At 44.2% G+C, this 15632-nt stretch overlaps 1 protein-coding gene across 1 annotated transcript in view; it reads left to right on the plus strand.

Annotated features, from left to right (window-relative positions):
- The window catches only part of RMND5A (required for meiotic nuclear division 5 homolog A), a 37052-nt gene extending 30736 nt beyond the window's left edge, over positions 1 to 6316 (plus strand). The window contains exons 7-9 of the mRNA XM_032776876.2: positions 1451 to 1553; positions 3167 to 3321; positions 4593 to 6316. Coding sequence (XP_032632767.1) covers positions 1451 to 1553; positions 3167 to 3321; positions 4593 to 4656 — 322 coding nt within the window. The 3' untranslated portion in view covers positions 4657 to 6316. The remainder of the gene's footprint in view (positions 1 to 1450; positions 1554 to 3166; positions 3322 to 4592) is intronic.
- The last annotated feature ends 9316 nt before the right edge of the window (positions 6317 to 15632 follow it).

Genomic DNA, 15632 nt, shown 5'->3' on the forward strand with positions numbered 1-15632 from the left:
ACGTACGTAGCAAATACTTTAAAAATTAAACCAGTTTGAAATAAAAGCCTGCCTACAAAATTTCATTTTCTAATATTTTGGTGCAGGACCATTTCTCTTTTTATGACTGTTCAGTGGCTTACAACAATGAGAATCCAATCTTATTGGGACCCTTGGGGCCTGATCCAAACCCATTGAAGGCAGTGGAAAGACTCCCATTGGCTTCAGTGGGCTTTGAATTGGGCCCTTTAAGCACTATTGCCATCCAAATAAATTGTCATGTGTTACATCAGTTTCTTTTAGCTACTGTTTGTCTTCAGAAGGCTCTTTGACGTCCCTCGCAGCTGTTTTCTTTTAGGACTACTAAGTGAGGTGGTGCTTTTGTTTGTGTAGAATATAAATCTTCCAAGTGAATGTGGGCTAATGCTGTAGCTTTTTGTGTCCCTCTACTGGCTAGAGCACAGATAATGGTTTGAACTGGCTACTGTGTCTGAGGTAGTGGATCTGACTCTTTAGCTCGGATGCTACAGGCTCATGCTTTTAGATCCAGAGGTTCCAGGTGTAGTCCCCACAGACGACCCTGCCAGAGGCAATGTTCTAAAAGCATTTTGTTAACTAAACCTCTCAAAGCTCCTGTGAAGGAGAAAGTATTATTTTCACAGATGATAAAACTGGCACAAATAGTGACATGGCTTTGCCAAAGCAACATATTACATCAGTAGCAGAGCTGGGATTAAAACTCTTGGCTCCCCTTCCTGTCCTCGGTTAATTTGTTGCAGGGGGTACTCAGTGCAAAATATTCAGACTTTCCTGTTAATTTGCCCAAAATCATTTCCACACTTATTGTGGCAACCTCTTGGAGTACTGCAAAGGAATAGAATATACTTGGGTAACAGGAAGCTCCTGGAACAGACTCTGTGTAGCACCCAATCTTAGCCCATTTGCAGCATAAACAGAGCAGGTTGCATTACCTTCCTCAGCTCCATTCTGTGGAGATTTCTTCTCCGTCTTAATCCCAGGGACCACAGGTAGTGAGATCTGTAGTCTCTTGAAGTTACACTAACACACTATTAAAGGTCTGATTGTGGTCCATGTGCGTACAACTCCGTAGGCTGCATTCAGATCACATTTTGGCCATGCCAGTTATGTAACAGTCTCTTGACCACATGTAAAGCTGTGCGGTTTCCAGTCTCTTTTTCTCTTGGACCATGGATACCAAAACAAATGGTCCAGTAAATCAGATTATTGATGTGTTCCACTCAAATTGTTACCCTTCAGCTTGTTGTACATAACAGAACCCAGAATCCCAGCAACCTGCAGTCTTACTTGTTGGGTGGTAATACAGAAGGAAAGAATGGAATGAGGAAATATGACTGTCTTTTGTCCCCATTAACTTACTAATGAGGTACAGCTATGAGAAATGTTCATTCTAAAACAACGTCCTGTGCTAATATTTCTGTGCATTCTGCAGTTTTTCAGCAGGTTGTGTAGCATTGCCAGCTTTAATTAATATCAAAGCTGTGATCGAACAAAGACAGTGCACTGGAGTTTGGAATCAGAAAGATGAATTGCCGGTGAGTATGTTCTGTACTTTCAGACAGACTAGGATTCGGACAATGAGCAAGCCTTTTGAGTTTCTCTTATACTAAAAGTGTGTATGGATTTTCTGTCACCTCGAAAGTCAATGTGAACTGTATAACTGCTAAAAGAGCCAGGAGCGTATGCTGCCATAAAACTGGGGAGGAAGAAAATCAGATTGTTATATTACCATTGTTCAGCCAGACCTGAGCTCCAGTCACAGCTTGCTGGAGTATTGCTACAACACTAGGTGGGCTTGAAATGACCAGGAATAGCATCGTTGCATGATTGATGGACTGAATCGGGACCCACAGATGCACTTAAGAACATAAGAACAGCCGTACTGGGTCAGATGAAAGGTCCATCCAGCCCAGTATCCTGTCTACTGACAGTGGCCAATACCAGGTGCCCCACAGAGAGTGAACCTAACAGGTAATAATCAAGTGATCTCTCTCCTGCCATCCATCTCCACCCTCTGACAAACAAACAGAGGCTAGGGACACTTCTGGAGGAGCTTATTCATAGCAAAATCTGTGTGACCATGTTCATGAAACTGTTCAAGGCTCTCTGTTCCTGCTTTGAGAAGGAGAAAAAACTTTTTAGGTGTTGAGCTGGGCAGCAGCAGACTTAACATTCCTGACTGTAGTTGTGATGAGGATCCATGTGTGGCACCAGTGTGTCTGCTGTGATCAGTCCAATATTGCTTTTATAATTGTGACTGTGGAATCTGGTATAAGGTGGGTGACCAGTTCATGCATTGGAGCCCTGACAGAATGACTGGAAAGAACATGGTTTAGCAAAGGATCACCTAGCAGATATGGATTAGTTAATAGTGCTTATATAACTGCTTGCATATTCTAAACACTTCACAAAGACTCCTGTGAGGTGCTGAAGGTGTGGAAAGCATTGTTGTTATTTTACATACAAGGATCCTGAGAGATTAAGTAATATCAAGGTTACAGGACTCAGTCAGAGCCAGGATTAGAAGTTGGAAGTTCCTAGTCCCCACTCCTTTGCCTAAAACACTGAGCCACATTTTTCTCTCTCTGTCTTTGCTCTTGTCTGTTCCTGAAATCATACAACCCTCCTGCCTGAGGAGTGGTGGCTGAGTTTTTGCCTGGACTTGTATCTTCTGCATTGTGATTCCAAGATGTTACATGACTTTTGGTGTGAATCATATACGTGTTGGTGGTGGGAGTTTTAAAAGCACTTTAGGAATGTGGATAATCAGTTCTAATAAATTTCTAATGAAAATTAGTCATCAAATCCCGTAGCCAGCTTTGGAAATCTCTGCCTCGAACAGATAAATCCTGTGGGATCATGAGGTCCATTTCCCTGCCAGTGCTGGTTTGTTCTACAATGCATACCTACAAGTGGAGTGCCAGCACTATGCTCTGTTTTGAAAAAACCTAAAGCAGTTTAATTTCAGATCACTCTGAGATATTTCTGGCTGAAGGCTTCTCACTCATCAGCACAAGTGATTCTGGTGTACTTAAAAGTTGTATTGAAATGTGGTTAATGGCCCTGGAGAAAGTAGTGATGACTGTCTGCTGGAAATGCAGTTACACAAGATACATGGTGATTTTAATTAATGTTTTATTTTATACAGATTGAAGTGGACCTTGGAAAAAAGTGCTGGTATCACTCAATATTTGCCTGTCCCATTCTTCGTCAGCAAACAACAGATAATAATCCACCTATGAAACTGGTCTGTGGTCACATTATATCAAGAGATGCTCTGAATAAAATGTTTAATGGCAGCAAGTAAGTCTCATTCTTTCCCTGTTAGCAAAGTGTGGGCAGTGACCAATTTTAAGGTTAAAATAGTGAGTTTGGGGTGAGAGAAGACTCCATAAACACAGAATGGGTGGAAGCTAGTTGAAATTCTGATGGCTGACTTCAAAGCAGGATAGCATTGTCGGTGCACTAGAACAATAACAGTGTGAGTTGGCTGTATATTATACTTTTATACAACACTGAAGGACCTGATATAAGAATCTCAATAGATAGGATTACATCACTTTGAAAAATTAGCCTTCCATTTTACAAAAACTATAAGTACCAATTAATTATTGCTGCATGAAGGCTCAGGTTTTCTATACATTGTGTTTTCTGTTGAGAGCAAGGTTAATCACACACTAAACAAATGTTTTTTTAAAAAAAGGGAAAAAAGGGTCGCGTGGGGTGGGAGAGACCCTTGGACGAAACTAGGGTAATCAAATAACTTAGAGCAGATGAATATTTCTGCAGTGGTGATTTCATGTTATTCGTTAGCTACTTAGATTTGGAGGGGGTGGGAAGAAAAGTGAGAAATAAGGAAAGTACTTTTTTAGGAAGGGAACCTCTCCAACTATTGATAATTCCACTTCAGGACACACTGCATCGATAAAGCATAGAGAGCTGCACAATCTAAATACACTATAAACTTAATTTTGGCCCAAACTTACCTTTTGTAGTACAAAGGTTTTGTGAAACCAAATAGAGAATGTTGCTGGGTTTTTTTCAAATGAAAATTTTGGATGTCTTCTGTTTTTCATATTCACTGCTGGGTTAGAAACTATCTAGATGTTAACTGTAAGTGACCAGTCTAATTTCATAAGTCCAAACAGTAAAATGCAGCAAACAGCTGCACAGGATAACAAATTAATTTTAAAATCTAACGTCTTCATTTTTAATAATCTAGGTGTGACTAATAAGGTAAGTAGCAACTACATCTTTAAAAAAAATTATTCTAACTCTGGTTAGGGTCCCTTTATAGCTAGGGGATCTGTTCAATGGAGCAGAGGAAAGCATTATGCAGAAAGGGCTATCTAGTCTCTTTTTCCTGCCTACCCTATCAAATTTAATGGACAACGAGGTGCTATCATAATATAAATAATAATGAATGTAAATGCCTAGTGCTCTGTTATTTCAACATGTCAAAACACATTGAGATGTCCAGAAATTGCAGTTGCTGCTCCACTGCAATTATTAGATATTTTATTATTATAATTGTTCATATTAGAACAATCCTAACACATTGTCTTTCTCTCTAGATTAAAATGCCCTTATTGTCCAATGGAACAGAGCCCTGGGGATGCCAAACAGATATTTTTCTGAAGAAATGATTCAATGTGCAGTTTGTAAGTGACACTCTGAATTACGGGTGCATTTCAGAAGAATTAAAATTAAAAACACTTGTTCCATTTTACGCGGCAAACTGAGGACTCCTGTGTTTGTATAAGCTAATGCTACAGAAACTTTGCCAACATTTAGTATATACATACAGAGTGGAAATGCTACAGAAATAATATTACCATAAAGCTTTACTATACTCTTGGTCTCCATATCTGATCAAGTTACCACACCAGCAGTTGTCATTCAGTGCAGGTTTTTGTACTTAATTATATGGTGACTTTTTAAAGCATAAACCAATCACCTCCTCCCTCTTCTCCCCTCAGTATGTTTAATATTCATCCTGCTATTCTTCTGTCATCTTGTTGATAACTGTCACCCTAGGGAATGTTTGTGGAAAAAGTTTTATTTCCAGTAATGTGTACATAATTCAAAGTAAATACTTCCGAAAAAGTTTGATAAATTGAATAGTGTTATAAAACTAATTTTTTTTCCTGGGAAAAAAAAAGCTGTGATATATTCTGAGTTTTCTTTCAAACATTTTTTTTCAATTTTTACATAGAACTCAAAGTAAATGTGCATATATATAAAATATATAAATATATAGCCCTGAGGGGCTAACTGTTAAATTCCATCACTGATTTATAAAAGTGGTGAATGGATAAATTACTACTGGAATGGAGTGGAATAGGGAATCCTATTCCTTTTGCTTTCGTGCAAGAAATGTTTGTGTAACAGAATATTCAATAAAATGGAGTTCTAAGTGGAAATGCTTTTAGTCAATGACACTTGCTCTTTGGCCTTTGTAGTCACGTTCTTTGAACTTTGCATTCAGGATTACGCTATAAATGTCATATTGCTGTATAGTTTAATAGACAGAGTGTGTTATTTATAAACAGTTAGCAAAACCAAATAAACGGTCAGAGTATTCATTGTTAAATCGGAAAAAAACAACCACCCATGTCCTGATGCAATCTACTGATCACAAATCTGCACCTTGCAGGATTGGGCCCTACATCCTCATATTAGAAGCTAGCAACTTTTCTGTAGCTTGAAAACACTTTGCTTCTAGCCTTGCATTTCGTACTAGACTATTACTGCCAGTGCCACTTTTTCCTGCTCAGTTTGTTTTATCGTTGACTAGGTGAATTTGTACTCATAAACCAGATGTAGATCATGGCAGTTAAACCTTTTCTAGTGTGAATATATTTGTATTTATTGCACTGTACTATAGTAGGGCAAGCAGCCATATGGCATGTTAAGATACATGTAAAAATATATTTCTGTATTGTGTAATAATCCCCCCCCAGCTTATTTGATTGAATTCTGACACACTGTTTGAATGCACTAGTACAATGCACGACAGAGAAGAACATCACTGAGAAATCTACATTTTTGCATCCCTGTTTCGTCTGATTTAAGAGATGGACTTGGGCTCAGTGGCAGTGGACACTCTGAATGAGACAAGAGGAGCAAACCAAGACACATTAAACTTTGAATATGTGTTCAGTACGTGTGTGGAAAAAATAGAGCGCTGTGTGTGTGACTTTTTTCTGCAATTAAATTGTATTCATACTGACTTAAAAAAAATGAGACTAAGTGGTGAAATCAACAATAAACGGGTGAGGATATTATTTTTAATGTAGATTTTTAGTCTTGGTGAAGTTACTTTTAACCTTTATCTTGAGTGGAATTTCTTTATTTGGCATTTCAGCAAAATAACGTGTATTGTAAAGAAAAATGATGTAAATGTAATTTAAAAAAATGTTATTTTATCTTTCCACTTTGTAACGTATAGTGCTATCTATAATGCTGGTGCAGTGGGATCACCATAAACAAAAGCTAATTTATGTGGTGTCCTGAACAGAGAATTGTTCATAACATACAAATGGTGCCATTTGTATTAAGTAGGTAGATTCTCCTCTGTAATCAAAATATGCTCAGGCCTGGGGACAGAGATAGGGATTACCAGGGAACTGGTTTTTGTTCTCCATCTGGCTCCATCCTGCCTTGCAAGGACCAGTTTCTAATCCATGGCAGCTGATTGTCCCTAAAAAGACTGGTTTCAGGAGAGCCCGCTGGCCCTTCCTCCAGGATCTCCCTAGCTGGGACCTTGTGGGCCATTTCCACTTCCTTTGCATTGCCTGAGTGGTGCAAAGAAAGCAGAGCAGGACCAAGCACCTGGGCCTCGTTAGTGCTCCGCCTGCTGCTTTTCCCAAATATGGAATCTATGTGTGTTCTTCAGCGTTGGACTAGCTTTGAGCTCTGCCTGCTGCTTTTCCCACGCTGCATGTGTTTTATGATGTTGAATGCAGTGAGACCCCCTTCTTTTTCCAGGGTAAAAGTCTCTGTTGTCTCTATTGTTGGCATTTCTGTAGCAAGTTGATTTTTTACGGGGCGGAGTTGCTAGCCCCACGCCCAACCCTCCTCCTTTATCCTGACTTGAACACCAACCAAAATGTCCCCTTTCTGGCTACATGCATGGGGTCTTTATCTTGCTTCCATGCAGTAAGTGTTGCTTTCCCATGTCAGTGCATTGATTAGGGTCTCCCAGCTGGAGTCTGATAAAGTTGATAGTGCCTGAGTGGAGCTGTTCACTGCCAGGACATCTGGGCTCTTTTAAGTGCAAAGTATTGCAGGTTGGAAAACATCATCCCAACTCTCCGTACAAAATGATGGGGTCTAGATTAGCTGTTACCACAAAAGAAAAGATCATGCCATCATCATAGCTAGTTCTCTGAAAATATCTGCTCAATGTGCAGGAGCAGGCAAAAAAGCTACCACTATTAAGAACCATTGGGAAAGGAATAGATAATGAGACAGAAAATATCAAAATGCCACTATATAAATCCATGGTACACCCACTCGAATACTGCATGCAGTTCTGGTTCCCCCATCTCAAAAAAAATATATTAGAACTGAAAAGGTGTGGAGAAGAGCAACAAAAATGATTAGGGGAATGGAACAGCTTCCATATGAGGAGAGATTAAAAAGACTGGAACAGTTCATCTAAGAAAAGAGATGACTGAGGGGGGATATGATGGAGGACTATAAAATCATGACTGATGTGGAGGAAGTGAATAGGGAGGTGTTATTTACCTTTCACAAGAATCAGGGGTCACCCAATTTAATAGGCGGAAGGTTTAAAACTAACATAAGGAAGCACTTCACACAATGCAGTCAACCTGTGGAATTCCTTGCGAGGCGATGTTGTGAAGGCTAAAAGTATAATTGGGTTAAAAAAAGAATTAGACAAATTAATGGAGGATAGGTCCCTGAATGGCTGTTAGGGATGGTCAGGGATGCTCTGGGTGTCCCTAAACCTCTGACTTCTGGAAGCTGGGACTGGACAATAGGATGGATCACTTGATAATTGCCCTGTTCTATTAATTCCCTCTGAATCCCTTCTGGCACCGGCCACTGTTGTAATACAGGATCCTGGGCTACATGGACCATTGGTCAGACCTAATATGACTAGGGCCCTATCAAATTCATGGTCCCTTTTGTTCAATTTCACAGTGATAGGATTTTAAAAATAATAAATTTCATGATTTCAGATATTTAAATCTGAAATTTCATGGTGGTGTAACAGGTGTAGGGTCCTGACCCAAAAGGGAGCTGTGGGGGAGTTGCCAGGCTATTGTATGGGGGTCACAGTATTGCCACCATTATTTCTATTCTGCTGCTGGCTGGGAGCCGAGCACTGAAGGCAGCGCCACCATTTGCAGCAGCGCAGAAGTAAGGATGGTATGGGGCAATATTGCCACCCTTACTTCTCCACTGCTGCCTTCGGAGCTGGGCCCTCAGCCAGACACCCAGATCTAAAGGCAGCAATGCAGAAGTAAGGGTGGCATGGAATGGTATTGGCATTCTTGCTTCTGTGCTGCTGCAAACGGTGGTGCTGCCTTCAGAGCTGGGTGCCTGGCCAGCAACTGCCACTCTCCAGACACCCAGCTCTGAAGGCAGCGCAGAAGGGTGGCAATACAACATCCCCCCTATAATAACCCTGGAACCCCTCCTTTTGGGTCAGGACCCCCAGTTTGAGAAATGCTGGTGAAATATGTAGAGAATAGGGTAAAAGTACACAAAAGACTAGGTTTCACTAGAAACCAGTCCGTGACGGGTTTTTAGGGCCCTAAATATGACATTCTTATTCTCTCTTGCCTCTTGAGTATTTCTCAACAGGTTGTTTTACTGTGAACAAGCTTCTTCCTGCTTGGGACTCTGGGAATGCTAGCTTTATGTGAGTCCAGTTCCTGAGGAGCAGTTGTTTCGTGTTCATTCTGTCACCCAGTGAGTTAGAAGGTGCGCAGTTTGTGCAGGAAAAATGGAAAAGCCTAGGCCAGAGTTGCAACCTTGCAGTATGAGGAGACCATCGACCTTATTCATCTTCCCTCATTCTCAGTGAATGTGAGGCAGGTATGAGTCATTCAGCCATGCCAGCAGAATCTTTATACCACATCTTCATGTTTTGCCTTTTATCTAATGCATATCTGTAAATATATTTAAATGGAAATAACTAAAACAATAGGTTTACTATTTTCATCATACCCTGATTTTGCATTATGTGTACTAAGTCCTTTGCAATCCCGTTCCTGGTAAAAGCAATCTACATTTGCGTTAACAGGAATTATTTGCAGTTTTTAACCCCCACCCCCACCTCCAAGAGATGATGCTAGCAGGTGTTTTTTTAAAAAATAATATTTTAAATACCCATTGTTTTATAGCAATGGAATAGCGGTTCTCAAGCACTTTCATAGCATGAACTATATTTAAGTACTGTAAAAGTTCATAAGACATCTCCCTTCCCGTTTGTGAGGGCTTCTCCCACGTGCCATTGCAATAATGTCCCTTGTAGCAAATCCAGAAAGTGCTTACATGGAAAAATGGTTGGAGCATTTAATGAGTTTACAGCAGTCTTTGATGTAATTTAGCGGCTGTCAATAGGAGACAAAACACCATATGATGTAAATGCTTCACAGAGCGATTCACTATAAGAGCTGCACAGTAAAATCAGACATGGATGTCAGAGCATTCTTCTTCCAGCTCTCTCGTTCTCTGGCATTCACTGCGAGCTTCTCCCATTTTAATGGTGATGAAATGTTAGTTTATAAACCCAGGGCCCAGATTATCTCCACCTGCTGTAAGACCTAAGGAGAGGGCTCTAAGGGAGGGATTTCTGTGAGAATTCCTTTCAGAAATTCCTCCATGCTGCTCCAAGCTTTGTTCCTTGTGTTGCACCACTGAGGGAAGCAGATGTTATAGTCCCACCTACCATGGAATCTCTCTGGCCATGGCTGCACTCAGGACCTTCAGCTAGGAGCTCTATAGAAAAGATAATGCAGGCTCCGTCTGTGTAATCTAGTCTGGGGATTCTCCATGGGGACAGAGAGCAATGAACATGACCCGGCTGTCTTGATCTACCTACCCCACCACCAGTGTGATCCCATGGGGCTGGATTGGGGGAGATGGTGCAGCAGAGTGCTGGGGGCGGGAGAGGAGTGATGTGGAACCAACTAATTTATAACACAGAATAGAATAGTTTGTTTTCATGTGGATATTTAAGAATCTCACATTCATAGTCAGTGTGTGTGTATAAGTAGCACTGATCCCATGTTCTTTGGTAAACAATATATATATATATATATTTATATATATATATATAAAAATTCCCTTCTCACCCCTATGGGTGGTATGTGTCTTCCTCAACCTCGGGTCCTCTACCAGAGGCCTGGGAGTTTGAGGGTTCTGCGCAGTATCTTAGCTGTTCCTAGCACTGCACTCTTCTGGACAGAGAGCTCTGATGTCAGTGGAGTGCTCGAGCCACTATAACCAGAAGCTGAAACTTCTTGCCACCCGCTCACAATCAGTCTTGATCGCAGTCGCTCTGTTGGCAGCGCAAAAAGAGATACACTGGCGCACAACTAAGCTACGGCTGGTTCATTTCTCGATAAGAACCGATGAAAACCAAGGTATCGAAGTGAAAGAGAAGAGGAGTATAAGATCAGATGATGTTATAAGATAGATCTAATATTGCCAATGATGCCAATAAGCACGACTCATTGACAGATCCAGTTAACATTCTCTACTTGAGGCTTCAGATTCACGCCAGAGTTGGCTGAGCTTTGCTAGTTAGATCACACAGATAACGTCCAAACCAATGAAAACATTGCGAGTATGATTCAAGGTGCACCAGCAAACTGGGCCAGCTACGTCGTGTACGCCACTGGACGATTGCTCGTTGGGCACTTACACGATCAAGAGAACAACAAGATATCTACCACCTCCCTGGACAGACAGGTATGCAGAGATAAGAATCAAGAGGACTGACCGGATCAGAGGATAGTCAGACTGGGTTGGACCGTTTCACTCGAATGTGGTTCGTAGAGAGAGTTTAAGGTGATAAGATTGAGCGACCTGCTTGAGAAATATCCATACAGGTGACGGACGTCACATAGAGACCTAATCTGCTCATGGAGAGATGTGCAGCTCATATTAGCCCAGGGAGCGCCTCACAAGCTACTGGTGGATACAGTCTAAGGGATAGACTAGAGAGTCAGGCGGCTATATGAAAGTAGATAAATATTGCCAGGCCATTTGCTCTTTGCCTCTTTCAACCACTTCACCAGTGAACAAGAACTTTCAGATAGAGATGAAGATGCTCACTCCAGACGATGAGGCTAGCCTAGCTCGATACTGAAATCAACAGAATAATCAGCAGTGATAAGGAGACATGGGTCGGACAGGTTACAGTGCAACCTGTGACCACGCACCTAGCATCATGGTGTAAAACAACAATGGGTACTCGTAATGTGCCGCACACAATGATGAAAGTTCTATGTAGGTGTTGTTTATGTATTAGGCACAAGAGAATGTTAAAAGCCCTGTTCTCTAAGGCCATTAAGATCGTCCAGTTACGTTTCCCAGAGAGTGGTCAGCATAGTAGATTGGCTGCAGGACTGTTGCCCGCCTACTAACATCAGGAGGGATACATTGCAGTGCTAGGCAGGATGTTCTGTGGCAGGCCAGTGAGAAGAGAAGGGAAGAGACGCTGAGTGGAGCTCACGCGAGGCGGAAGAGATTTCGCATGCGGCATTGCCGTACAGATAGCATCAGATCGATGACGATCCCAGCCAGAGAACACTAAGATGGCTCTGTAGTGGACGTCGAACCGGGTACATGCAAAGAGGAATGAAGGGAACTACTCGGTGCGAGCGGTCAGGTGAAAACCAAGGGTCTCATGGATAAATCGCAGTAAACGATGGTGGAACGGAATAGGTCGTCATGAATCCAACTCACCGTGGCTGACTAAAAAAGGAAGCATAGTCGCAGGCATTGAACGTCGTAAAGTACTCAAGACTCAGATGACAGTGCTAGCAACAGGCTCCCACCCACTTGGTGCTCAGTAACACAAGCAAGGACAGTGCTGATTCATCGAAAGACTCCTGGCAAGGGAACGAGGTGACAGTTAACCGTATGTAACAGAGCCAATAGAACCTGTCACCTCCGCATTACGCATAGAACATGGAAATTCTATCAGGTCGTAGATACATAGGGCCGACCATGGAGTGTTGGACTACAAGGGACAATTAATAGGAGGAACAATCTGTTCATGGTAGCATTGCAAGCAAGATCCAGCCTCAGGATTGAGGGGCAGGTAGTGAGAGTGAAAACACAGCGACTGAGGGCCAAAGGCGATAAGTTGTTCTAGTGCTTGGAGTAGGCTAACAAGCAGCTCAGCCAAGTTGACTGCCAAGGTCTAGACTCCATGAACTCTCTTAACTCTGCATCTGAGCACAGCCTGGATTGACTACAGGGTGCAAGCCTAAAAGCCAAACTTTATCACCTCCATATTGGCGCACATAACAAAGTTCATCCGTGATGGTGGGGCGGCCGAGGGTACAGAGTGGGGGTGAGGGGGCTGCAGGGTTGAGCAGAGTGGGGGGTTGGGTTGTGGGCAGATGAGGGCTTGGGCTAGGAATGGGAGGTTTGGGGTGCAGGCTGCCTCTGGGTGGTAGTGGGGAGAGAAGACTCCCCTCGCCTCTTTCGCAACAGCTCGGGGCCAGCTAGGGGAGAGAGAATGCGTCTCTGGCCATGGCAGTCCGGTGGCGGCTCGGGGCTTGAGGGTTAGGGGCTCTTCTTTTCCCGGCTGGGGATGGGCAGACAGACGGCGAGTCGGTAAGCTTTAATTAGTGCAGGATAGGAACTGAGCTCACGTACTTCGGTGCGGATCCGATTATCGCCCTGGTAGGGGAGGACTTTTTTTTTAATATAGTGTTTTTTAATGCGAGGAATATCTGAAGGTAACGTACCTTTTTTTGGGTATCGCTTGTGGTGAGAATGAGAGGAGAGTGAGGTATGGGTGCCGGGTTGCAGACATGGATGGAGGACTAGATATAAGGTAAGACAGAGGCCGAGTAGTATTGCATCGTGGATGTGAGAGCAGCCACACAGAGCTTTTCGCTCACTTCGAGATATGTGCAAGAGGCTCTACGGGCGCGGGTGTATTAGTATTATTACTGAGTTTGGAGTATCCTGGTGCAATGCTTATGGGAGGACTCTCAATTACAGAAGTATCTTCAACTTGCTCGGGGGTTCCTCGCTTGTTAGAGGGAGGCAGACCTTGGTGTGGTGGATGTAGAGTCTATGTGAGTCTTGGTCAATCACTTCAAACCTTAGAAACAAAATGGCGTCCGTAAACAGTGCGGTGTGGTGTTCAACACGTGAAGGTCCCCTGGTAATCTGTGTCCAGTAAGTTGTGCGCGCGACGACGGTGGACGCCTAGAATGGTGCGGTGCTTATGAAGACACCACATCAAAGAGAACACCATTAGAGTGACGCTTCCGTCAGAATGTCGGAAGTAGGAGATCTTTGGAAGAGAAAGCAGGGGCCAATAGAGTAGTACATCTAGGAGGCTGCTGTAGCCACGCGAGACCCCATGCAAAGCTGCTTAGCTTCATAGCAAAGGCGAGGAGCAGCATAGTCCCTGTGCTGGTGATCTGTCGATAGGCTTATTAAGTGGAGTGTACGTGCCAGAGAATGAGGAAGGTTGTCTGGAAGTCCGGTGTGTAATGCTAGAAGGAGTTGTTAGGTAGCGCTGAGATCGACAGGCTCCGTTTAGACTCATGGATTTGCTCATGTCGAAAGAGCTATGGTGGAAGGGCGTGCTGAGCCACCGGCGGGCATGAGACAAATTTCGATTGCGCAGTAAGGTACACCCGGGTGTGGCGGGAGCTACATGAGAGGGCATTAGAGAGAGAGAGAGACAGAAGGGAAGATGAAAGTGTGTGGCATCTGGACGGCTAGTTAGTAGTAGAGGGAGAAGGTAGTAGTCAGAGAGTCTTTCGAGATGGCGTAAGAGAAGTGCGTACACGACGCCGGAGCTTGACAGAGAGCGGTGCACATGATCGTCGAGCTAAGAAACGCAGTCGGCAAGGTAAGGTGGTGGTGGTATCCACAAGTCACATGGAGAGCGCGCCGATGGAGAGGGAAGGCACTACGGAAGAGGAGCGACAATAAGCCACAAGTATCATTAAGGATGTATTAGAGACAGGGTCCACTGAATGAGCGCAGACGGGTGGGAGAGGACAAAGGAGACTCGCGCTCCTCAGCTAGAAGCCCAGAGAGATGTGCACGTGCGGTCGGAGCTTAGAGGTATTTATCCTTTGTCTGTTGAAATGTAGTGGCACACGTGTGGTGCTGCAGGACACAGCAGGCTTCGGGGAGGCTGCCGATTGTGAAATACCGAAGCCTCACAATGGGCAGGTGGAGTTCAGCCCAAGTCCAACCAGAGACTGGTATAGGCTGAGCTGAAAGAAGGCCGGGCGGGCTTGGTGATCGCGTAAGCCCACTGTCACTCAGCGAGGGAAACCGCGGACAGTCCAGGGAGTACGGATCGTAAGAGGGCTCACCACAAAAGTGAGACTCGCTGGAGAACTGTCCTGCAGGCGATGCGCAGTCGACATGCCGTGGAGGCACACGACCAGGTAATTGCAGAAGACAGGTGCCCCAGTCGGCACGCGCCAACGACCCTCACCGTCGGAGAGACGCCTATTCTTTCTTCTCCGACCTAGAATACGCTCGGACGCGTCGGCTGACGATGGGGAATCGCTTACTCAGGATGACTGCTGACTAGACAAGTGGAGAGAGCAAGAGCGGAGCAGAAGCCTTGGGTTGACTCCATGCCAGGCACTGAAGCCTCTAAAGCTCCACCTCCTTCAGCTTTTTTCTTCGCCAACGGCGCACTGGAGCCAGCATCCAGCTGGGATGCGGGTTCTCACAGACGCCACCTAGGAGCAGCCAGGTCGCCAGCCTTGTGCGGAGACGCCTCAGATAGACAGTCCTACAACCATATGTGGCAGGCTGTAGTGATGCAGGCATGGAACAGCATTCCTGACTGAAGGCTACACCATGGTGGCGCTCGGCTTGGGTGTACAGGAGCGCGCGCACGCGTATGGGTACACCCTCTCTCAACGAGGCCTTTGTGGATGGTGAGGTAGGTCTCCACAGCTGTTGGTTTGTGGCAGAATTAAGTTCGGTTAGGTTTGCTATGGTATTCTGTTTATTGTGGGACTGGTGGGCTTCGGCGGAGTATCGCAGAGCGGTCGTTTACTTGCTGCAGAGTGTTGCGTATTCTTGGGCTGCAATTTCTGGGAACGCTGCGGAGCGGAGACAGGTGGGGATCGAAAGTCGTGGAGCAGGTTAGATGGCGCGCTCCTGTCTTGTCACTAGCGGGACGGTAAGACATGTCTTCGTCTGTCCCATCGCTTAAAGCAGCTGACTAACGCCGCGAGGATAGTTGAGAAAAGAGTAGTAGTAGGTGCGCGCGAGCGATTGAGCTTTACTAGCTGTGTGCTTACCTCCTGTTGTATGCGTGGCCCCAAAGTGGACACGTCATGCTCACTCTCGGCCTCAGCAAGTGTGGGCGACAGTGAGGCGGTGTGATGAGTGGACGGTATGAA

Source organism: Chelonoidis abingdonii, chromosome 5 (genome assembly GCF_003597395.2).
Source record: "Chelonoidis abingdonii isolate Lonesome George chromosome 5, CheloAbing_2.0, whole genome shotgun sequence".
Classification (NCBI taxonomy): Eukaryota; Metazoa; Chordata; order Testudines; family Testudinidae; genus Chelonoidis; species Chelonoidis abingdonii.